At 36.4% G+C, this 24,709-nt stretch overlaps 1 protein-coding gene across 2 annotated transcripts in view; it reads left to right on the top strand.

The window, feature by feature from the left end:
• The window catches only part of LOC110442717 (putative ATP-dependent RNA helicase TDRD12), a 65,428-nt gene that overhangs the window by 22,734 nt on the left and 17,985 nt on the right, over positions 1-24,709 (top strand). For both annotated transcript variants that reach the window (XM_021486455.1, XM_021486456.1), the window contains 24 exons: positions 1,372-1,416; positions 1,680-2,000; positions 2,254-2,368; positions 7,622-7,767; positions 8,522-8,659; positions 8,958-9,019; positions 9,798-9,888; positions 10,500-10,659; positions 11,068-11,125; positions 11,724-11,781; positions 12,129-12,218; positions 13,154-13,216; positions 14,020-14,081; positions 14,867-14,996; positions 15,460-15,530; positions 16,661-16,780; positions 17,252-17,365; positions 17,829-18,004; positions 18,491-18,576; positions 21,284-21,436; positions 22,024-22,113; positions 22,411-22,475; positions 23,036-23,164; positions 23,780-23,840. In XM_021486455.1, the coding sequence (XP_021342130.1) occupies positions 1,372-1,416; positions 1,680-2,000; positions 2,254-2,368; positions 7,622-7,767; positions 8,522-8,659; positions 8,958-9,019; positions 9,798-9,888; positions 10,500-10,659; positions 11,068-11,125; positions 11,724-11,781; positions 12,129-12,218; positions 13,154-13,216; positions 14,020-14,081; positions 14,867-14,996; positions 15,460-15,530; positions 16,661-16,780; positions 17,252-17,365; positions 17,829-18,004; positions 18,491-18,576; positions 21,284-21,436; positions 22,024-22,113; positions 22,411-22,475; positions 23,036-23,164; positions 23,780-23,840 (2,604 nt within the window). The remainder of the gene's footprint in view (positions 1-1,371; positions 1,417-1,679; positions 2,001-2,253; positions 2,369-7,621; positions 7,768-8,521; positions 8,660-8,957; positions 9,020-9,797; positions 9,889-10,499; positions 10,660-11,067; positions 11,126-11,723; positions 11,782-12,128; positions 12,219-13,153; positions 13,217-14,019; positions 14,082-14,866; positions 14,997-15,459; positions 15,531-16,660; positions 16,781-17,251; positions 17,366-17,828; positions 18,005-18,490; positions 18,577-21,283; positions 21,437-22,023; positions 22,114-22,410; positions 22,476-23,035; positions 23,165-23,779; positions 23,841-24,709) is intronic.

Genomic DNA, 24,709 nt, shown 5'->3' with positions numbered 1-24,709 from the left:
GTATACATGTAGGTCACATCTCTATACGGTAAGTAAAGAAGTGTATACATGTAGGTCACATCTCTATACGGTAAGTAAAGAAGTGTATACATGTAGGTCACATCTCTATACGGTAAGTAAAGAAGTGTATACATGTAGGTCACATCTCTATACGGTAAGTAAAGAAGTGTATACATGTAGGTCACATCTCTATACGGTAAGTAAAGAAGTGTATACATGTAGGTCACATCTCTATACGGTAAGTAAAGAAGTGTATACATGTAGGTCACATCTCTATACGGTAAGTAAAGAAGTGTATACATGTAGGTCACATCTCTATACGGTAAGTAAAGAAGTGTATACATGAAGGTCACATCTCTATGGTAAGTAAAGAAGTGTATACATGTAGGTCACATCTCTATGTGGTAAGTAAAGCGTAAGTTATCTTACAAAAATGTACTCCTGTTCAGCCAGGTGGAACGTAATACAGTAGGTTGTATATTGAATCTGAAAACAACTCGTACCATACTGAAATTTAGCACACAGGATTTTTGAACGCCAAGTTTGACGTACTAGACATTGAACTGCCCCATTTTTAGCAAAAAGTGCAAAAATATCCCAAAGTGTGGTAATTTCTATACTGGATGTTTAACCTGTAAATCATTGATATGAAGTATCTTACAAATCAATCCAGGTAAAGGTCTCTGTGACTTACTGCATTAATATGCCTGTTTCTGATTTCATACAATGTCTCTGTGGGCTGGTAACATACAATGTCTCTGTGGGTGGTAACATACTTTGTCTATGTGGGCTGGTAACATACAATGTCTATGCGGGCTGGTTACATACAATGTCTCTGTGGGCTGGTAACATACAATGTCTCTGTGGGTGGTAACATACTTTGTCTATGTGGGCTGGTAACATACAATGTCTATGTGGGCTGGTTACATACAATGTCTCTGTGGGCTGGTAACATACAATGTCTCTGTGGGATGGTAACATACAATGTCTCTCTGGGCTGGTAACATACAATGTCTCTGTGGGATGGTAACACAGAATGTCTCTGTGGGCCGGTAACATACAATGTCTCTGTGGGCTGGTAACATACAATGTCTCTGTGGGTGGTAACTTTCTCTGTCTGTGTTGTTGGTCTTGTCCATTACAACTGAAAAACAAATATTCTGGTTTATCTGGAAGTTATCTAAAACGTTTTTTTTTTTATAAAAAATAAGAAAAGAAAAAAATTGTAGCTGACAAAGGTATCTCATCGCTGAAACACCCTAGGTCAATTTAACAGGAGCAAAATGGGCATTTTCTGGCATATTAGTGAAGTTCTTTTGTTGTAACAAGTACATAAAATTGAGGTTGACACATGTATTTTCCCTTTAATAGGTTATAGATGATGCTGAGATTGTTCTTGAAGAGTTCAGGGAAGAGGTGAGTTCTTTGGAGTCACAAAAAAATATTATCAGTTCTAAATAAAAACTGAATGTTAAAGGATGGTATCATCACAATTCGTTTGTTTGCAATGAGCAATATATAGCTATCACCTCTAGTGATTGAAAAATAAGAAAGAAAATAACCTTAAAGATGTTTTTTAAGATAAATATTTTTGTCTATTATTAATTGTTTGGTGTATTCACATATTTGTTTGTCATTTTTAGTGGTGACATGATTATGTTTTCTCTATTTTGTGTTAGATTCAGGACTTCATGATCAGCTATTCCCGGGTTGTAGAGGAGCATGTGGAACGCTCCGCCCCTCGTGAGGTACTGGTGTTCAGTTCACGCTGGTGTAATATGGTCAACTCTTTTATCGATGCATTCATCCCCGACCCCACCCTCATCATCACCTCTCGTTTCGAAGCTGCAATTTACGGCCGTGTCAAACAGATACCGCTGCTGTGGCGGACAGACCAGCTGGTGTCCCAGTTCCTGGAGCTGGTCAACTCCCTGGCACAGGAAAACAGCAAGATGATCATCTTCTGTAGCAATGTCAACACCACGCTTCACATTCACAAGGTAATTTTACTAATCAGTGACAGTGATGGTTTCACATGTACTAACATTTCGGGCTCTATATCCCTAGTGCTACTTTTATATGTAAAATTAGACTTGTACAACTGTGCTACGTTTCACCTGTATGTATATAGGTGTTCATGAGGTCTTTCATTTTGGTTTCTAACCATTATACAGTAGTTTTCTTAGGATTTAATAGATTTTGATATTAGATAATGGGCAGACCTGTGTTTATAAATTGAAATTTTACTTACAGTTGTTAAAGAGTCGCTCCTTGTACTCTTTATTGACTCATGACAAAATGGACACCCTGATGCTGGAGCAGATTGGAGGGGAGTGGGAAGGTCCCTCAGACAAAGGAAAGATTCTCAGTAAGTATGACATGGAAGAGTGGGCGAGGCCCTCAGACAAAGGGAAGATTCTCAGTAATTATGACATGGAAGAGTGGGCGAGGCCCTCAGACAAAGGAAAGATTCTCAGTAAGTATAACATGGAAGAGTGGGCAGGGCCCTCAGACAAAGCAAAGATTCTCAGTAAGTATGACATGGAAGAGTGGGCGGGTCCCTCAGACAAAGGAAAGATTCTCAGTAAGTATGACATGGAAGAGTGGGCGAGGCCCTCAAACAAAGGAAAGATTCTCAGTAAGTATGACATGGAAGAGTGGGCGGGGGCCTCAGACAAAGGAAAGATTCTCAGTAAGTATGACATGGAAGAGTGGGCGGGGGCCTCAGACAAAGGAAAGATTCTCAGTAAGTATAACATGGAAGAGTGGGCAGGGCCCTCAGACAAAGCAAAGATTCTCAGTAAGTATGACATGGAAGAGTGGGCGAGGCCCTCAGACAAAGGAAAGATTCTCAGTAATTATGACATGGAAAAGTGGGCGGGGCCCTCAGACAAAGGAAAGATTCTCAGTAAGTATGACATGGAAGAGTAGGCGAGGCCCTCAGACAAAGGAAAGATTCTCAGTAATTATGACATGGAAGAGTAGGCGGGTCCCTCAAACAAGGGAAAGATTCTCAGTAAGTATGACATGGTAGAGTGGGCGGGGCTCTCAGACAAAGGAAAGATTCTCAGTAAGTATGACATGGAAGAGTGGGCGGGGCCCTCAGACAAAGGAAAGATTCTCAGTAAGTACATAGAAAAGTGTCCAGGGTCCTCATTAGGACAAAAAAACAATTGACATATTTGATTAAATGTGGCTGTATTTATTCATTTGTCGATGTGATGAATGCTGAAGATATGTAAAGCACACTACAAAGTCTAATTCATGCCTCGTGTATTTCAGAAATGCTTGCTATACATATGGCGTTACTGTACCTTGGAATGTGAAAACTGAGCACTGATTAATACTATTACTTTTTCTCTAAGTGTATTAAGTTAAACTTTAGTACTGCTGTTCCATAGTTTGTATGTTAAGGTAAACTTCATTCTTACTTAATTGTCAAGTATATTGGAATTGTAAGTTAAAGACTGATTTTTGCCATAATATGGTATTGTTGCTATGTAACCCTACCACAGATGGCATTCATATCAGCTATGAATATCATGACTCAACTGTTGATGTCATAATTGTAACATTGGATACCATTGACCTTCTTAGACGAATAGTTGTTATTTTCATTGAACAGGCATATACAATAAAAACACTCATTTTGGTTAAATGTTGAATTATCAAAAGTTAATTTATTTTGCAATTAACATATTCTAAAAATGGTAAATGTAAAAAAAGTACTGTATTGAACTCCTTTTAGTTGGCTTTCATAGGCAATATAAATGCAAACTGAAAGCAGGTCAACGCTCAAGTTTGTAAGTTAACGTAAACATTGGTACTACCTTTCATCAGTTTGTTGTATTAAGTTACCCATAATTACAATTGTTCATCAGTTTGTATGTTAAGGTGAACTGTAAGTTTACTGTTCCTCAGTTTGTATGTTAAGGTGAACTGTAAGTTTACTATTAATCAGTTTGTATGTTAAGGCGAACTGTAAGTTTACTGTTCCTCAGTTTGTATGTTAAGGTGAACTGTAAGTTTACTGTTCCTCAGTTTGTATGTTAAGGTGAACTGTAAGTTTACTGTTCCTCAGTTTGTATGTTAAGGTGAACTGTAAGCTTACTGTTCCTCAGTTTGTATGTTAAGGTGAACTGTAAGCTTACTGTTCCTCAGTTTGTACTTTAAGGTGAACTATAAGTTTACTGTTCCTCAGTTTGTATGTTAAGGTGAACTATAAGTTTACTGTTCCTCAGTTTGTATGTTAAGGTGAACTGTAAGTTTACTGTTCCTCAGTTTGTATGTTAAGGTGAACTGTAAGTTTACTGTTCTTCAGTTTGTATGTAAAGGTGAACTGTAAGCTTACTGTTCCTCAGTTTGTACTTTAAGGTGAACTATAAGTTTACTGTTCCTCAGTTTGTACTTTAAGGTGAACTATAAGTTTACTGTTCCTCAGTTTGTACTTTAAGGTGAACTATAAGTTTACTGTTCCTCAGTTTGTATGTTTAGGTGAACTATAAGTTTACTGTTCCTCGGTTTGTACTTTAAGGTGAACTATAAGTTTACTATTAATCAGTTTGTACTTTAAGGTGAACTATAAGTTTACTGTTCCTCAGTTTGTATGTTTAGGAGAACTATAAGTTTACTGTTCCTCGGTTTGTATGTTAAGGTGAACTGTAAGTTTACTATTCGTTTGTACTTTAAGGTGAACTGTAAGTTTACTGTTCCTCAGTTTGTACTTAAAGGTGAACTGTAAGTTTACTGTTCCTCAGTATAAGTTTACTGTTCCTCAGTTTGTACTTTAAGGTGAACTATAAGTTTACTGTTCCTCAGTTTGTACGTTATGGTGAACTGTACGTTAACTATTCCTCAGTTTGTATGTTAAGTTGAACTGTAAGTTTACTGTTCCGCAGTTTGTACTTAAAGGTGAACTGTAAGTTTTCTGTTCCTCAGTATAAGTTTACTGTTCATCAGTTTGTACTTTAAGGTGAACTATAAGTTTACTGTTCCTCGGTTTGTATGTTAAGGTGAACTATGAGTTTACTGTTCCTCAGTTTGTACGTTATGGTGAACTGTACGTTAACTATTCCTCAGTTTGTATGTTAAGTTGAACTGTAAGTTTACTGTTCCTCAGTTTGTATGTTAAGGTGAACTATAAGTTAACTGTTCCTCAGTTTGCATGTTAAGGTGAACTGTAAGTTAACTGTTCCTCAGTTTGCATGTTAAGGTGAACTATAAGTTTATTGTTCCTCAGTTTGTACTTTAAGGTGAACTATAAGTTTACTGTTCCTCAGTTTGTATGTTAAGTTGAACTGTAAGTTTACTGTTCCTCAGTTTGTATGTTAAGGTGAACTGTAAGTTTACTGTTCCTCAGTATAAGTTTACTGTTCCTCAGTTTGTACTTTAAGGTGAACTATAAGTTTACTGTTCCTCAGTTTGTACGTTAAGGTGAACTATAAGTTTACTGTTCCTAAGTTTGCATGTTAAGGTGAACTATAAGTTTATTGTTCCTCAGTTTGTACTTTAAGGTGAACTATAAGTTTATTGTTCCTCAGTTTGTACTTTAAGGTGAACTATAAGTTTACTGTTCCTCAGTTTGTATGTTAAGGTGAACTGTAAGTTTACTGTTCCTCAGTTTGTATGTTATGGTGAACTGTAAGTTTACTATTAATCAGTTTGTTAAGGTGAACTGTAAGTTTACTATTCTTCAGTTTGTATGTTATGGTGAACTGTAAGTTTACTGTTCTTCAGGTTGTACTTTAAGGTGAACTGTAAGTTTACTGTCTTCAGTTTGTACTTTAAGGTGAACTATAAGTTTATTGTTCCTCAGTTTGTACTTTAAGGTGAACTATAAGTTTATTGTTCCTCAGTTTGTACTTTAAGGTGAACTGTAAGTTTACTGTTCCTCGGTTTGTATGTTATGGTGAACTGTAAGTTTACTGTTCTTCAGGTTGTACTTTAAGGTGAACTGTAAGTTTACTATTCCTCAGTTTGTATGTTAAGGTGAACTGTAAGTTTACTATTCTTCAGTTTGTATGTTCAGGTGAACTGTAAGTTTACTATTCTTCAGTTTGTATGTTATGGTCAACTGTAAGTTTACTGTTCTTCAGTTTGTACTTTAAGGTAAACTGTAAGTTTACTGTTCCTCAGTTTGTATGTTAAAGTGAACTGTAAGTTTACTGTTCCTCAGTTTGTACTTAAAGGTGAACTGTAAGTTTACTGTTCTTCAGTTTGTACTTTACGGTGAACTGTAAGTTTCCTATTCTTCAGTTTGTATGTTAAGGTGAACTGTAAGTTAACTGTTCCTCAGTTTGTATGTTATGGTGAACTGTAAGTTTACTGTTCTTCAGGTTGTACTTTAAGGTGAACTGTAAGTTTACTGTTCCTCGGTTTGTATGTTATGGTGAACTGTAAGTTTACTATTAATCAGTTTGTTAAGGTGAACTGTAAGTTTACTATTCTTCAGTTTGTATGTTATGGTCAACTGTAAGTTTACTGTTCTTCAGTTTGTACTTTACGGTGAACTGTAAGTTTACTATTAATCAGTTTGTTACGGTGAACTGTAAGTTTACTATTCTTCAGTTTGTACGTTATGGTGAACTGTAAGTTTACTGTTCTTCACTTTGTACTTTAAGGTGAACTGTAAGTTTACTATTAATCAGTTTGTACTTAAAGGTGAACTGTAAGTTTACTATTCTTCAGTTTGTATGTTATGGTGAACTGTAAGTTTACTATTCTTCAGTTTGTATGTTAAGGTGAACTGTAAGAGGTGAACTATAAGTTTACTATTCCTCAGTTTGTACTTTAAGGTAAACTGTAAGTTTACTGTTCCTCAGTTTGTACGTAGAGATGATCTGTAAGTTTACTGTTCCCCAGTTTGTACTTTAAGGTGAACTGTAAGTTTACTGTTCCTCAGTTTGTACTTTAAGGTGAACTGTAAGTTTACTGTTAATCAGTTTGTATGTTAAGGTGAACTGTAAGTTTACTGTTAATCAGTTTGTATGTAAAGGTGACCTGTAAGTTTACTGTTCCTCAGTTTGTACTTTAAGGTGAACTGTAAGTTTACTGTTCTTCAGTTTGTACTTTACGGTGAACTGTAAGTTTACTATTCTTCAGTTTGTATGTTAAGGTGAACTATAAGTTTACTATTCCTCAGTTTGTATGTTAAGGTGAACTGTAAGTTTACTGTTCCTCAGTTCGTACTTTAAAGTGAACTATAAGTTTACTGTTCCTCAGTTTGTACTTTAAGGTGAACTATAAGTTTACTGTTCCTCAGTTTGTACGTTATGGTGAACTGTAAGTTAACTATTCCTCAGTTTGTATGTTAAGGTGAACTGTAAGTTTACTGTTCCTCAGTTTGTACTTTAAGGTGAACTATAAGTTTACTGTTCCTCAGTTTGTACTTTAAGGGGAACTATAAGTTTACTATTCCTCAGTTTGTACTTTAAGGTGAACTGTAAGTTTACTGTTCCTCAGTCTGTACTTTAAGGTGAACTATAAGTTTACTATTCCTCAGTTTGTACTTTAAGGTGAACTATAAGTTTACTATTCCTCAGTTTGTCCTTTAAGGTGAACTATAAGTTTACTGTTCCTCAGTTTGTACGTTAAAGTAAACTGTAAGTTTACTGTTCCTCAGTTTGTACGGACGAGAGTGTGGAGGAATTGAAGATTGTGGATGCTACAGCCATCGTCCATTATGAGCTGCCTTCCTCGAAGACAAAGTTTGGGAATAGGCTCTCTACCATGAGCAAGTACTATCACAACTCCTCCAGCAAGGAAAAGGTAGGCACATATTGCCAGCTGATCAGTCTTCTCCGACTTGTGATGTAGCACCTCTACGGCATATTTAACAGTATAGACAATATTGAAGTTATTCCTGATACATCATGTTAATAACTCCTAGAATGGTGTGTTTGATGTAAGAGACTCACAAAAGTTTCAAAGTTATTTAGAAAAGCACATTTACATTGTTTCTAAATCTGTTAGAGCAGTGTGGATAAGAAATCTTCACGATTGAATTGTTCTAAAAACTGGGTTATTTATTTTTCCGAAGATATATAAATAAATGAATGAGTCTGACATGATACGTTCAGTCAACAATTGTTTGTTACATCAAACTTTTGAAGTAGGATTATAATTACAACATGCTCAAGCATCACCAATTAAGGGGGTATTTAAGTTTATTTGGCCGACGAGTTTCACCTCTAAAGGTGAGGAGGGTTCATCAGGTCTTATAGGTATATTTTACTTCTGTAAACGCCCTGCATACCTGTAAATGCCCTGCATACCTGTAAACGCCCTGCATACCTGTAAACGCCCTGCATACCTTTTGGTATCAATACCCAAAGCGAAGGGCCCATTGATCAACCCACAAACCCTCAACTGACGTTGGCTCCATCACCTTTAAATTAATCAAACTTATGAACAACATTTGAACAGACTTTATGTGTTATATAGAATCTGGTATCAACTCGTGGATGTAAGGGACACGACAGTTTGATAGAATATGAAAGTAAGATAAATTTTTATGTTCTAGATTAATATAGACCCAACATCCTACATCCTTATCACAGAAGATAGTGGTCGCCAAGTGGAAACTATTCTACAGCTCCTCAAGAGGACGAAGAGCAAAATCCCACGTAACCTCTACTCTATGGTCATGGGACTGAACCAGGTAATGGACTAGATCTAGTGGCTAATTAGTGGGCCAGCATGTGAAAAAGATCTCAAACAAATCTAGGAAAAACTAATGAAGAACACTTGAGAGAAATTAAAATTTTTAACATTTCCATGTGACTAATGGTTGCAAAAGCAGGTATGGCACGAAACAACGATGATTTATGGCAAAGTAAAATTGTTCGATTGTGGGAACACATTACATAGTTCTAGACATTTTCAATTGTTCTGTTTTTCTGAGTGACAGATTTTGCAAAGTTTGTGGTATGATAACTATGATTGACTGTTTGTTACAGGAAAAAAACTGTGATGGAGACAAAGACTTGTGTGTGGCCCTGAAGGCTTACGGTTCATGCAGGTATGAACTCTACCATGTCACATCGGTGGAATTCCCGTTATTAGTATCACATCCCAGGGATTTTTTTGCCTAGTTATATAGCTAAAAACATGCTGTTTCCCCTTGCTAAAAAATGCTTAATTTTCAGAAAATGAAAAAAACAACCAGGAACATATTCCCAATTTCAATAAAAAATAATGCTATATTTTCCCAATTCATGTAGGAAAAGGTTGTTGTAAAATTAAGGTTGAAAAATCCCTGCATTCACTTGAATGTTGAAATTCTCAATGTATACTTAAATGAGTAGAAATGAGGCATCCAAACCCTGTCATCCCTTCTAAAAGATGCTGGGGAAATAAAAGTTAAAGGAGGCAAATTTTTTATATTGGATATTTCAACAGTTGAGTTAACTTTATACATGGTTAATGTGCCCTGTGTACAGTAAAATCTTGATATCCTGTTCTTCGTTCCGTCTACAGACTTTATTCCTTAACAGATTTTCATCAAAGTTTATAAAAAAGGTCAAGTATATATGAATATACCTCAGTTAAGTTCGTACGGTATATCAGCATCCCAAGGTCAAGGCCAAAGTAACTCTTGTTGCTATTAAGAGATCGATTACAGGGCCAAGGGGACATTCATGTCTTAGATGTTTAATAGTTTCTTACTGGACAAATGATTGGAGTGATTTTATGTATATCAATTGTTTAGAAAAAAATATGAACTGATTTTTGGGTTTGTAGTACATATTTAAATTAAATATTCACTCCAATATGGTTTCTACTTTTGGTTTGACTAGGTACCAGAACAAATGTCCAGCTCGACATGCCCTGTTACCAGAGGTGGATTGTAAAGCTACTCAACAGCCACTCAACAGTGGCGAGGTCAAGGTAAGGTCAGAGGTTAAAATGGCTTAGTCTGCTTTCATACCATTGGTGTATTGTATAAACTTGCAGTAATAATTAAGCTATGGAGAGGTCAAGATAAGGTCACAGATGATCTTAGCTCAGATTTCTGTAGAAGTAGCAATTTGAAAGTAAAAGTTATTTGTTGAAACAGGAGATAACATGTAATACCATGTGACCTAACTATAATGTAGCTACTGTCTACTACACAGGTGTAAGTTACCAATGTGGTGGATGCCAGTCATTACTTTGTGACGTTGTTAAAACACAGACCTCCCACAGGAGATAACATGTAATACCATGTGACCTAACTGTAATGTAGCTACTGTCTACTACACAGGGGTAAGTTACCAATGTGGTGGATGGCAGTCATTACTTTGTGACGTTGTTAAGACACAGTCCTCCCACAGGAGATAACATGTAATACCATGTGACCTTACTATAATGTAGCTACTGTCTACTACACAGGTGTTAATTACCTATGTGGTGGACGCCAGTCATTACTTTGTGAGGTTGTTAAAACACTGACCTCCCACAGGAGATAACATGTAATGCCATGTGACCTAACTATAATATAGCTACTGTCTACTACACAGGTGTTAGTTACCAATGTGGTGGACGCCAGTCATTACTTTGTGAGGTTGTTAGAACACAGACCTCCCACAGGAGACAAGGTGGATACTTCAATGACCATGCTGGATCTAAGATTTAAAATGGCCGAGTGGTTTGGAGACCTCCAGCACAGATCCAAATATAGTGAGTCAACTTTCAGCAGCCAAAATTCATTAACATACGTAGCTTTTGAGATCCCAGAACTTCATTGATTCTTATAACAGAAAACATTTCTGTTCAGTTTGATGTGAAACTGATTTGTAGTCAGAGATATAACTTGAAAATTTGTGGATGTATTTGTTGGGTACAGTTAAATAAATAAAAAACGACCAGGAAACGTAAGAAACTAGTTTGCTATCAGCATAACTTGCTTTTAAGATTATATCTTTTTGGATCAATTCCTGCTAGAAACACAAATATAATTTATTTGTAAGCATGAATTCAGTGGTGACTGTTTTTAGTAAGCATGTTTCTACATTGAAATATTGCTTTTAGCTTAGTTTCTACCTTACATTGGTATTAGAGGTATAAATTGTTGTTTTTCACTTGTAGGCAGCTTATGTATTGGAGAGATGTGTGCTGTGTCAGAGGACGAGGAAACATACCACAGGTTTGTAAACATATATGTATACACAATTTTTTTTTAATAATATTATATTTATAAAATAAATTGTCTTTATTTATCCAGGTATGTTTGTACATACTATTTTCCCATGTATTCCTCTTGACTTATTTATCTAGGTATATTTGTACTATTTTCCCATGTTTTCCTCTTGACTAAAACTCACACTGTAAGTTGCTTTTGTATTTTTGAACACCTTATTGACTGTTTTGGTCATATTTGGCCAGTTATACTGCACCATCTACTTTTGAATATTAACAAAGTGTTTAGTTGCCATAAGATAAACAATACAATTCCATGAAATTTATTGACAATTGTTTTCTTTCTAAAGTACAAAATTTATATGAACTGTTTCTATTAAAAGTGTTCATGTCATATTCCGTTATTGTATTCTTAACTGTCAGTATACATGATTTTTGCTGCCTTGAGGCACTGATAGATACATATATGAGACTAGACATTTGTCAGAATATGGAGGCTGCAGCCATGCAGTCTCATTAGGTTAGAAATGTAAATCATTTATCATCTATTCCTGCACGTCCTGATAACAATCAATTTTACATTTGTGTTTAAATATTTTTCATAGGGTGAAGGTTTGTGATATCACAGGTGTGAACTCACCAGGAGATCGGATCAAGGCAGAGGTGAGTGTTAAATTTTACTGTTTTCAAAAATAATATAGTTTATTATATGTAGAATACCGGTATATGTAGGTATCTGGGATAGGGAAATTCTACCTGAAAGTGTTGAATTTGAATTGGTTCGAAACCGAGGCTGTGCTGAAGTTTGGACACCAAATTGTACATCTGAGTGTAGAATATTCATATCCCACATTCATATTCCCACAATATCAGATAGATTAAGAAAAATGTGACTCAATACAGATTTATTTTGTCATACAGTGACACTAAAAATGATAGATATATCATATCTAACTGTGAAAGTAGAAAGAATGACTTGATTTAGATATATGTATTCTATTCATTTTCAGCTGATGTTTGTTGATGATGGCAGAAAGAGTTTTGTTTCACCAAATAAACTATACAATCTACCTCCACATCTCAGGGATGTTCCCTACCAGGTCAGTAATACAAATGTAGTGTCACATTATCTCAGGGATGTTCCCTACCAGGTCAGTAATACAAATGTAGTGTCACCTTATCTCAGGGAGGTTCCCTACCAGGTCAGTAATACAAATGTAGTGTCACATTATCTCAGGGATGTTCCCTACCAGGTCAGTAATACAAATGTAGTGTCCCTTTATCTCAGGGATGTTCCCTACCAGGTCAGTAATACAAATGTAGTGTCTCCTTACCTCAGGGATGTTCCCTACCAGGTCAGTAATACAAATGTAGTGTCACATTATCTCAGGGATGTTCCCTACCAGGTCAGTAATACAAATGAAGTGTATCCTTACCTCAGGGATGTTCCCTACCAGGTCAGTAATACAAATGTAGTGTCACCTTATCTCAGGGAGGTTCCCTACCAGGTCAGTAATACAAATGTAGTGTCACCTTATCTCAGGGAGGTTCCCTACCAGGTCAGTAATACAAATGTAGTGTCACCTTATCTCAGGGAGGTTCCCTACCAGGTCAGTAATACAAATGTAGTGGCTCCTTACCTCAGGGATGTTCCCTACCAGGTCAGTAATACAAATGTAGTGTCGCCTTATCTCAGGGATGTTCCCTACCAGGTCAGTAATGCAAATGTAGTGTCACCTTATCTCAGGGATGTTCCCTACGAGGTCAGTAATACAAATGTAGTGTCACCTTATCTCAGGGAGGTTCCCTACCAGGTCAGTAATACAAATGTAGTGTCTCCTTATCTCATACAAATGTAGTGTCACCTTATCTCAGGGATGTTCCCTACCAGGTCCTGTATGAATGGAAAGGTATTCCGACTAAATGTCTTAAGTTAAAAAGTTGTCAACCTTGCATATAAAGTTAGACTACCTGTCATAATTTTAAGTTATCAAAATGAAAGGTTACTAGTGCATAGAATTGATGGTTTTTTCAGGCATTGGAGGTGTTCATCTGCCGAGTACAGCCGGTCGACCTGGATGAAAAATGGACAAGCAAGGTCGGATAATAGAATCTAAATGAAAATTTATGCCTACTATTATATATAATGCCAGGTCATTATTAATGTCAATATGTGCACTTACTTGACAGATGAAAATTCTATAATGTACATGACTTGATGAGAAGGGGATAGCTAGGTACTCCATGTCTGCTGTGTATTTTTGATGGTTATGTATGATGAGGAATTAGTATAATGTGTGTAATAATATGTTGTTATGCTGATCTTTGTGATGTATGTTTGCTGTGTTCTGATATGTAAGACGAATGTTAAGAGGAATGTCTGCTGAGCTGACAGATTTGGAGTAAATGTACTTTAAACTTGACATTTTCACCCAGTTAAACGTTTGCGCCTCACCTGAATATTCCACATTGCCACAGTGTTAATTTTTCTCATCACCTTGAATTATTATTGTGTGTGCACGTGGTATGCTATGTACTGATATTCAATGTCATGATAAATTTGCCTTCATTATAGCAGGTGAAAGAGATGGAGGTTAAACTGCGACAAACATTTCCATTTACACTGTATCATTGATTATCCAAGTTATAATAATCTACATTATTACACCGTATCATTAAACATCAAAGTTATAATAATCTACATTTATTGTTAAACAAGTGTTTCACTGTCTTGATAAATTTGTCTTATTTTGGAGGGCAAAAATGGTGAAAGTTAAAAAATTGGGCAAACTTTTCTGTTACACAGTATCATTGAACATCAAAGTTAAAATAACTTGCATACATTGTAAAACAAATGTTTGCATTAAGTTCACATCTGATATGCTGTACTATTTCACACAGGCAAGTATGTTTGTGTATGATCTACTGGACAAGAAGACCATGGACGGAAGAATAGTCCTCAGGTAACCTTTGATAGAGTGATGTATCAAATACTAAACTGAATTTGTGGTACGAATCATTATTGGCAACATTTTGTTTGTAACAAAGAACATCAGAATAAGGAAGCTCTCATACATTCCAGAATCCTATTATATCAAACTTCGTAAGGTTATTGGTAAGATAAATTAAATTTTGAAGTATTTTTAACCACTTTGACTGAAGTTGCAGGTTTTTAGCTTTTGCTTCCTCCATTGTCCGTGCATCTATCCACCCATGCTGAATGTGGTAACTAGATCACATCTCAGCCTCTGTTTAATGTATTGGTATCAAACTTTGTATAGTGGTCCATCATGGGAAGGCTGTGTTGTATCCAAAAGTGAGGTTACTGGGACTTCAGTTTGACCTTTAATTTGACCTTGACCTTGACCTCCAGTACTAAAATATTGGTTGCTAAAACATCTCAGCCGCTGATCAATTAATGGGCATTTTACTCTGTATATATATGTCATCACAGGACAGCAGTGTGTCACACCCCAAAATGAGATCACTGTGACCTCAATTTTGCCTTTGACCTTGACCTCAATCACTAAAATACAGCACAATACAGGTTTCTGTGGCATATCTCCGCCATCTCAGTTATTTTAAATAAGGATTTTTGTGTGAACATTATGTGATGGTGGTATAGGTTATACTCTATTTTCGTAGCTGTTGCAACACTTATAGAAGTAAGGATTGTTATAATGACATGTGCTTCTATTTTGTCTCTGAAGGGTTAGTAATAAACTTTTTCAATGTTTTATTTCCCAAGGATTGGTAATACTCTGTGGCTAGACCCTCTGGTGGAAAGGGTGTATCTCAGTGACCTCCACGCATACTGCACCAACCTGTTTGTACGTTCAGAGCTCCTCAAAAATGGCTTTGCCGTCAACAATTCCAATGTAAGTCACACAGGCATGCATGAAAGATATTACATTTTTTTAAATGTTAGCTGAAGTAAAGAAAGAATATTTTAAAAATGTAATAAAAATAAATAAATCATGGGGGTGTAGAGCCAACGCCGTACTCCTGAAGAAGCCCACATGTTCGGGCGTAACCGGTAGACATACAATAAAAAAAAAAACTATCCTGAGCTTGTTGCAATTGAATATTGCCTTTAAAAAAAAAAATTGGTTTGAAGTAAATAAATTGAAAAGAAATTCTTCATATTGTTACAATATTAAAATCTGAAAATAATATCAAAATGTAAAAATTGAATATTTAAATATTTTGTTAAATGTTAAATTTAAAAAATTATTTCAGGAAAATGTTCATAAATGATTGTAATAAAAATGAAGTGCTAAATAAAAAGCGTGGCCTATTATCATATTCATTGCTACATGCTGTTGGTATTGTATGTTCCAGCACATGCAGCTCTTGTATGACCTTTGCAAGGGCAAAATAGAGGTCCCCAAACTCAACCTTCAGTCAGACAGGTAAGTCACCCATTGTCAGGATTAAATAGAGGTCCCCAAACTCAACCTTCAGTCAGACAGGTAAGTCAACCATTGTCAAGATTAAATAGAGGTCCCCAAACTCAACCTTCAATCAGACAGGTAAGTCAACCATTGTCAGGATTAAATAGAGGTCCCCAAACTCAACCTTCAGTCAGACAGATAAGTCCACCATTGTCAGGATTAAATAAAGGTCCCCAAACTCAACCTTCAGTCAGACAGGTGAGTCAACCATTGTCAGGATTAAATAGAGGTCCCCAAACTCAACCTTCAATCAGACAGGTAAGTCCACCATTGTCAGGATTAAATAGAAGTCCCCAAACTCAACCTTCAGTCAGACAGGTAAGCCCACCATTGTCAGGACCAAATAGAGTTCCCAAAACTCAACCTTCAGTCAGACAGGTAAGTCAACCATTGTCAGGATTTAATAGAGGTCCCCAAACTCTACCTGCAGTCAGAGAGGTGTTAGTGGCAGATAGGAGGTCCCTTTACTCCATCAGACATGTATTTATGACATGTATGAAATTAGAATTCAAGTAACTTTGATCATTTCTACACCAATATGTGTTACATGCAAGATCGTCTCTAACCACACACTATTCATATCTCCCGTAAAGTTGTAAGGTCAAAAGATAAAAAGAAATATACATGTGATATAAAATAATATCAGGATATTGGTTTACAATCATATGTAATTTATCAGCGAAGATTCAAAAGCATTTCAGTAAGCCATTTACAAAGTTTTGAAAGAACATGCTGTCATTGACTGATGTGGTCACTAATTCCTTATGTTCTAAGCAATTGAAGTGTAATGATGTCCAAATTTATAATTTCCAAACCAAATTTGATCTAGTATAATGAGGAAACACTGACGTTAACTAAGCAGAAATAACAGTTTGGCAAAGGTAAAGTATTCTTAATTGATTTTCATCAAAGTTTATTCAAAGGTGAAGTATGAGATAACCTCCGATCATTTCATAGTTCAGGGTCCCAAGGTCAATGCCTGATCTATTTATAGGTTAACTATTACTACAGGGCATTCATGACTTACAGAGGTTTCCTATTTAAATTTGATTAATGTATTAAAACATATCTAAAATATGTATCTTCAGGTCAGAGAAGAAGAATGAGGTGGAAATTTTACCCGAGTCTAAGGAATACCACGATGTCCACCTATCTGCAGTCAATTCTCCAACCCTAATATATCTCCAGAGGAGTGACACCTTCAAATTGTGAGTGGTAGATTCAAAATGTTGTGTATCTGGGATATATATGACAAGGTGGGAGGTCAATGTCTTCATATCTTCATTCTTTTAACAGTAAATAATAAAAAAGCTGAGGATTTGTTTTAAATCTGAAAATGTGAGACCGTTTTTCTAGTGTGTTAAAAAATGTTGTATTTTGTTACAATAGATTTTTAAAAAATCATTTGAGTTCGAGATACTTCATGATCTTATTAAGGTCATGATTCTGCAAAATATATTTAATGTTTGAAGGAAAGTTTTGTTTTACTTCTAAGAACAACTTGAATCAGAAGAAATAAACCCAAAGTCATAATCATAAGGACTGTGAATAATTAATCTTATACTGTAGTTGTATATGTGTTAGCTTCTTAATCTTCTGTAATCTTTTCAGGTCTATTTCATACTCGTGTGTCTTTGTCTGTAGTATGAGCTCAGAGCAATATTTATGTTTCTATTTAGGTTGGAGAAGATGAACGATGAGATCAATGAGAGAATGAAGAATGAAGAGCTGACAGGGATGAAGATCATCAGTCTGAAGACAGGATCTGTGTGTCTGGGCAAGTGGGACGATATGTAAGTTTCCTCTACATAGGCGTTGGAGTCATGGCAATAATTTAGATTAGGTCTTTGAAGACACATCAGTGTGTATATGTTAATAATTCTCAGGATAGGTGTGACTAATGTTAGATTTGATTGAGAGATGAATAAGTAAGTATATTTACAGTGTATTTATTACAAACCTGGTGAATCTTACTCTAGTGATAGAGCCAGTTTTTCAGGCCATGCAATACAAGGTCCTTCATTTCACACTATGATAATATAAGATGTTATACAACCCAAGGAGCTGAACTCTCTCTGTCTGGTTGATTTTGGTTCCAGATTTTGGAAAGGAAATTAAATATTAAAGCCAGGTAATGATGAATAAATTTTGCAGAAAATATAAAATGCATATAAAGAAAAATTGCAGGTATGTAATAAAAGCGAACTTGTCAGTTGAAGGGCACAAGCTTCATTTATGTGTGTTTATTATTTAAAGGTGGTACAGGGTGCGTATATTGGAAGAGTTGGAGGACAACATGGTGGAAGTATTCCATGTTGACTTCGGGGATTCAGAGACAGTGTCAAGGGATAGCCTTCAAAAGATCCCACAGGAATTCCTGGAACTGCCCTTTCAGGCCATAGAGGCAGGACTGTCCTATGTTGCACCACAGGGTATGTAGTGTAATTAGGGATAGCTTGAATAGTAAGTTTCTAAATGATGATAATTTCTAAAGTCGTTTACGGTAAAAACTTTAGATAATGATAATGATATACAACATTTGATATAGCGTCCTATCTAGCTAGAATAAGCCACTCTAAAGCGCTTTACAGTACATAGATAAACAATTTTTACAAACAATACAATTAGCATATACATCAATCAATACAATTGCACAGATATTAATTTCCTGACAAAAATGTGAAAATCACACTGCATGAGTAAAGAGCAGTATATACAGGTAGCAGTTACAGTCTCAAGCTTACAGTTAAACATCTTGTAGCAGAATTCAGTCAAATGTTAACAATCGATGAGCGATGCAATTAAACAAAAGAACTGAATTTGACCATAAAAAGATTCAAGTTTCCTGAAAAAGTATTTAAATAGTCAAAATGCTTGCATATAGACCATACTTTTACTGTCACCATTAACTGTTGTAGGTGAGACGTGGGAAGAAGCTGCTGGGGACCTTATCTGGGACCTTGCTCACTTCGTGACCAATGACATGAAGGTCCTCGCTGCTAAGGTAAATCAGTGCCAGAAGGGACCTTTGTCATATAGTAAGTGGGGCAAACAAGTTCTCTCAAGTAAGGTAGAGTTCTGCCAGAAGGGACCTTTGTCATTTAGTAAGTGGGGCAGTACAAGTTCTCTCAAGTAAGGTAGAGTTTTGCCAGAAGGGACCTTTGTCATATAGTAAGTGGGGCGGTACAAGTTCTCTCAAGTAAGGTAGAGTTCTGGCAGAAGGGACCTTTGTCATATAGTAAGTGGGGCAGTACAAGTTCTGTCAAGTAAGGTAGAGTTCTGCCAGAAGGGACCTTTGTCATTTAGTGAGTGGGGCGGTACAAGTTCTCTCAAGTAAGGTAGAGTTTTGCCAGAAGGGACCTTAGTCATTTAGTGAGTGGGGTTGTACAAGTTCTCTCAAGTAAGGTAGAGTTCTGCCAGAAGGGACCTTAGTCATTTAGTGAGTGGGGTGGTACAAGTTCTCTCAAGTAAGGTAGAGTTCTGCCAGAAGGGACTTTTGTCATTTAGTGAGTGGGGCGGTACAAGTTCTCTCAAGTAAGGTAGAGTTCTGGCAGAAGGGACCTTTGTCATTTAGTGAGTGGGGCGGTACAAGTTCTCTCAAGTAAGGTAGAGTTCTGCCAGAAGGGACCTTAGTCATTTAGTGAGTGGGGTTGTACAAGTTCTCTCAAGTAAGGTAGAGTTCTGCCAGAAGGGACCTTTGTCATATAGTAAATGGGGCAAACAAGTTCTCTACAGTAAGGTAGAGTTCTGCCAGAAGGGGCCTTTGTCATATAGTAAGTGGGGCAGTACAAGTTCTGTCAAGTAAGGTAGAGTTCTGCCAGAAGGGACCTTCGTAATTTAGTGAGTGGGGCAAACAAGTTCTCTACAGTAAGGTAGAGTTCTGCCAGAAATTACCATGAATTATGAAGAAGTTTAGGTTGGATGGGGGGGTTAAAATTTTCAAAGCAAAGACACTTTCATTGAGGTTGTTGCTCACTTTGTGATGGGCAGATTTAAGTTCTCATAGTTAAGGTTAAGCTCTTCAAGAGAGAATGTTGGTTACTTTCTGATGAAGGGATTGGAAGTTATAGCTAACGTGCACTCCACTTGGCCAGTATGACAGGGTATCTAGTGTACATCAGATTTACCTAAGTGTTAAGATATTGTACTGCAAGTCCTTAGTTAGTGACCCTAGTGCACTTTATTTATTTTTAAGCCGCTCTTGGCGAGAGCCGAGCGGCTTATTAATTCTGTTCAGAGAAAGAAATGTCGGACCCACTTCCGTTCGGGGTGCGTGCGCATAATTCAGTATTGCATGCTTCCACTATATAGTTTCGTTTTCGTAAATAGAAAGTAGAATCTCTGACACTCACCTGTGGGTTACATTAAATCTTCTGATACTCTTCTCCAAATAATAATCCATACTTTAAATAATTGCTGAAAACAAAATGTTTATCTCCGGTGCATTCTACGAGTGTTGTGGTGGTGAAATTCTTGCACTAGGTTTGAGCGTTTTAGCAACTCGGATTGCGGTCTGGGGAGTGTTACGCATGTGAAACACATATGATTTGAGAAAGCACATGTGAAGACTGTCAAGCGTTGACGCTGTCTGTAGAAGGAAGAAGTAAATATATAAACTTATAAACCGTATGAGTGATGAAGTATAAACTCTATTTTGATGTTTGAAACGGTAACGTATATATGCCATATCGTGCTTAGGTTGATAACGGTAGACTAATTCCTCCGAGACGAGACGATATGTGAACTGTGTATGCTTATCAAACATTTTTGTAACACAGCATGCTATTTCTGGTGTATTTTTAATGAAAGTGTAACAATTTAAGAACATGACACAACTGCCGCTGCTGTTTGACAAGAATTCGCGCCGTGTCAAAATAGTATCCAATTGGGTGTAAGGGAAATAACTCTTACGTTGGTAAAGTCGCATTGGGAAATATAATTCAAATATATTCCAAGAACATTTGTGAGATTTTGTATATTCAATGACGGTAAATATAGTCGCTACAAATATTAATAATTTTCACTAATATGAATAAAAAATAAATAAAAATAAAAGGAGTACAATGTCTCTTTTCTCCATGCATGTTTTCCCACTACTGTTAATTATCCTTCATTTCACAAGCAAAAAATGCACCTATTCTTTATTATCCATTCACCGATTGCCATTCTGCACGTAAACGCTCATGTCACATCATTGGAGGATGCTAATTAATGAAAATTACAACAATGCGTCACACTTAAAGAGGGTGAAAAAAGAGGAGAGGGAGAAATGTTTTTAAGGCATCATTTAAGAGGTGATTGATTTTGAAAATCCTAAACGCAACATCATCAGATGACCTGATTTTCAATTAGCAGAATACAGAACACATATCTGAGGTATTATAGTAGATTTTTATGCTCAACGTGTCACTGAAGCTATTAAATTTAAAGTGGTGAGCGGCTGTAATGTCACACTGACATAATTCTAGTTTTGGTTTGTTTTCGTTTATTTTGCTTCCGTACACTTCTTTTGAAAACACTGCCAGGTTTGGGTCCCTGGGGTCAGTTTTCGTACATTAATTGTCCTCTCGCAGAAGGAGATTCAATCATCACTTGTGCACTTTATTAAATATAAGCTTTAGTTAGGCACCGCCTGTTAGGTACACTCTCACTGTAATAGAAGGACTTGATGTCTGTGACAATAAAAGCGTACTCTGTCGTGTGTTTTGTAGGTGGTGACTAAGCAGTATGCAATGAATGCTGGTAACCACAAGTACTATGTTGAGCTGTATGATAGATCTACCTACTTTGATGTGAACCTGGCTCTGGAGCTGGTGTGGTCGGGATATGCTACTCCCACTGAAGATTCTCCCTACCATGTAAAGGTCTGCATGTCTGTGTTTTGAAGTTTCAATAAAATTTGAGAAAATTCTTTTGTTTGCGCCCTATATAATTTGCAAAATTACTCTAAAACGCTTTACATCGGATGGAAAATAGTATAAGTTATAATTGTGAAACAAAAATGGCTTACCATCACCATTATACATTAAGCAAGAAGATAATCATCGCAATGTGATGAATAAATAAATAAATAAAGGGTGGTATTTACATGACGTCTGTGCAAATTGTCTAAAATGCAGACGTGAAGAGATGAGTTTTGATGTCCTTCTTGAATTTGGCCATTTGTCATGTCAGTATTAATATAGACAATAAACTGTCCCTTTTGTAATTCAAAAGAGGAGATGACCAGACCACATCAAATGAGGAGTCTCAGCAAACTTAATCCAGTTTTCCGAGACTCCCCATTTGATGTTGTCTGGTCTTCTCGTCTTTTGAATTTTGATAACTCTTATGGCCTGACTAGTGAATTCCATTTAGGAATCCATAAATTGGGGTACACAGAGCTTCACTGAAAACCCACTTACGGACGATTGATCTCATTTTCCCTTTGATTTTCCTTTTGTAATTACAGGAACTGTTTTCACCACCTCAAGAAAAACAATTCTTCACTATTCCCATCCTGAAGCTGCTAGACCTGTGCAGCCAGATCTATTGGGGCAAGGTAATATTGTATAATGACTAGAGGATGTGACACTGGGATGTTTATTGTATCCATGACAAGATAATATATACGTCATAGTAGGGAAGGTTTATTATGTTACAATTAGATGATGTGTTGTTGCAGGGGACATTTATTTTATCATGACCAGACAATGATTATATTTTGAGATGAAGCATTATTTAATTTTACCATAATAACCATGGAAAAGATCTGTCTGAAAAGTATCACTTGAACAAAAACAAATGCTTAGGTTATTATCAGGGAAGTACGTAACCCATTTTGTCTGCATGGCTTCAGGGAGATTGCAAAGCTGAGGCAGCGGGCAAAGAGATCCTCAAAATGGTCACAACATGTGCTAAAAGGTAGGGTTCACAGACCAGTACTGTAACTACGAATTGAAAGCTGTTTTTCTGGCTTGATTATAGCTTTGATAAATCATTTCTGAAAAGAAAACTATACCTTGCAGGGCTCTAATGAAAAAATATTAAAGATAAAGTCACCAATATACAGGTATAGTTAACAAAGTGTAAAAATTCAGTGTGCCCTGACCAGGATTTGAACCCTTGGTTTCAACTGAGTTACCTGGTCAGTGGAAGTACTTTAGCGCAATTGTACTACAGTTATATCCAGAACAATATTAAGAGGAGTTGTTATATACAAAACAAACCACAGTGGAATCTCTGGTCTTTTGTCTGCGGTGGGACAGGGACCCTTCAAGGAAAAAAATATTTGCACAAAACTTACAACAAAGTTCAGTTAAGTTACTTAAGTTCAGTTATGAACCAAACCTGAAATTCATGATGGCTTTTTGCAGCCATGCAGCTCTGATTTTGGCACTGTATTTAGTTCATCATCATTCTGGACTTTCGGGGACAATGTATCTACCTGGTACTATATATTAATGGTTGTTTGTCTACCTCAGTAAGCCCCTCAACCTGGTGGCCTATGGGGGTCTGAAGGCTATCATCAAGCTGATAGGCCGAGTGGGGTATGAGGACATCCATCGGTGCCTGCTGGACAGTCTCACCACTGCAGCATCCAAGCATGACAGGCAAGTATTGTACCTTCTATCACTTGTCTGTAGACAAAGTTAAAGCCACGGTGTCTTTTTGATTTTTTTTAGCACCCCAGTCGTAAGGTACTCCTCCTTGTCTGCGAGTGTAAGGATGACAGAAGACTATGCTACACATGCCTGCAATGTATGCAATGTTGTTTGTTATAGGATTTCCATGTAATCAAGATGAAGAACATGTACTCCTTTATCAAAGTTATAGCATAAAAACTGAAATCTATTGACACTAGGCCCACAAAGGAAATTCATCATACCTCTCTTAATCTCGAGCTAATCGAAGCAGAAAGTCGTACGGGCATTTCAATCAGGAAAATGCAACAAACATCAGAGTGATATATTTAACACATGCATGAATTTCCTTTCGACCCTAATTATACCCCCCACAGCAATGTTAGGAGGGGTATACCAGAATCAGGTTGTCTGTCTGTAGACACAATCTTGTCCACACAACTCATAAAGATTTCAGCTTAATTTCAGAGGACTCTTGCAATTATTATTTTGATCTGGCGGTTTTTTATGCGAGTTATGTCTCTTTCTGAAATCTGTATACATTTACATTTGTGCTGCTATGTTGAATACTTCTTTCTCTTTCAGAATATGTGAAGAAATAGTAGAACAAGATGGATGTGTTGGCATAGTGAACAGTTTAGAACGGGTTTGTGTTGTATTTAACAGTGTTTGTTATGTGAACTCTTAGGGCTGTCACAATATATCAGAATCCATTATATCACAATACACAGGCATATCATATTGTATCGCAATACAATCAATGTATTGTAATATTTTTTTCAAAAGCTAATTTTATGTATATCTGCTAATAGATATGCCAATAACCGTAGAAAGTTTTTTTCTAGTGGTAGGAGTCAGTTGAGATAATGGGTGGTAGATATAACATCAAATCTTAAATATTTGTGATCATATGATATAGGGTTCAGTTTGATATCATTCAGACAATGATTTCTGTCTAAATTGAGCACTTTTTTCCTTTGACAATATCGGGTTACATACTGCAATACATTCCCTCTGCATTGTAATATATTGTGATACACTCGAGGTGTATTGTGACGGCCCTATGAACTCTTAGTTACGTGATGGAACCTCAATCGCTGTTCTTCACACTTTCTTCAAAATTAGGTTTGTAAGGATACTTGCCTCTCTGTTCTGTTAGATATTAGGCTTTATTTTCCACAAAATGGCTGCTGTTACCCAAGGCCAATCAATCCCAAAAGTTCATACTTAGCTTCAGATAAATACATTTTGTAGGTCAAAGGTTATATTGTAGCTATAATTTGATAATAAAAGTATTTTTCAGATGTATAATTGTTTAGTTAGGTTGGATATAATTTGATCTACTCCAAGTTGTCCGTAAGGCCTTGATCTTTGTCTTTGATCCCTGGTATTAGAAGGCACATGTTAAAAATCCTGTTGTTTCAAAGAACTCCATTTTGACTTTTAGCCTAAAAGGTGTGTTACGGGTACAAGGACTTCTATAATTCATTCCCATCTTTTAAGATACTACCATTG

The sequence above is a fragment of the Mizuhopecten yessoensis genome, unplaced genomic scaffold (assembly GCF_002113885.1).
Source record: "Mizuhopecten yessoensis strain PY_sf001 unplaced genomic scaffold, ASM211388v2 scaffold716293, whole genome shotgun sequence".
Lineage (NCBI taxonomy): Eukaryota > Metazoa > Mollusca > Bivalvia > Pectinida > Pectinidae > Mizuhopecten > Mizuhopecten yessoensis.
Note: the sequence above shows the minus strand (reverse complement) of the source record. Positions and strands in the feature narration are given on the sequence as shown.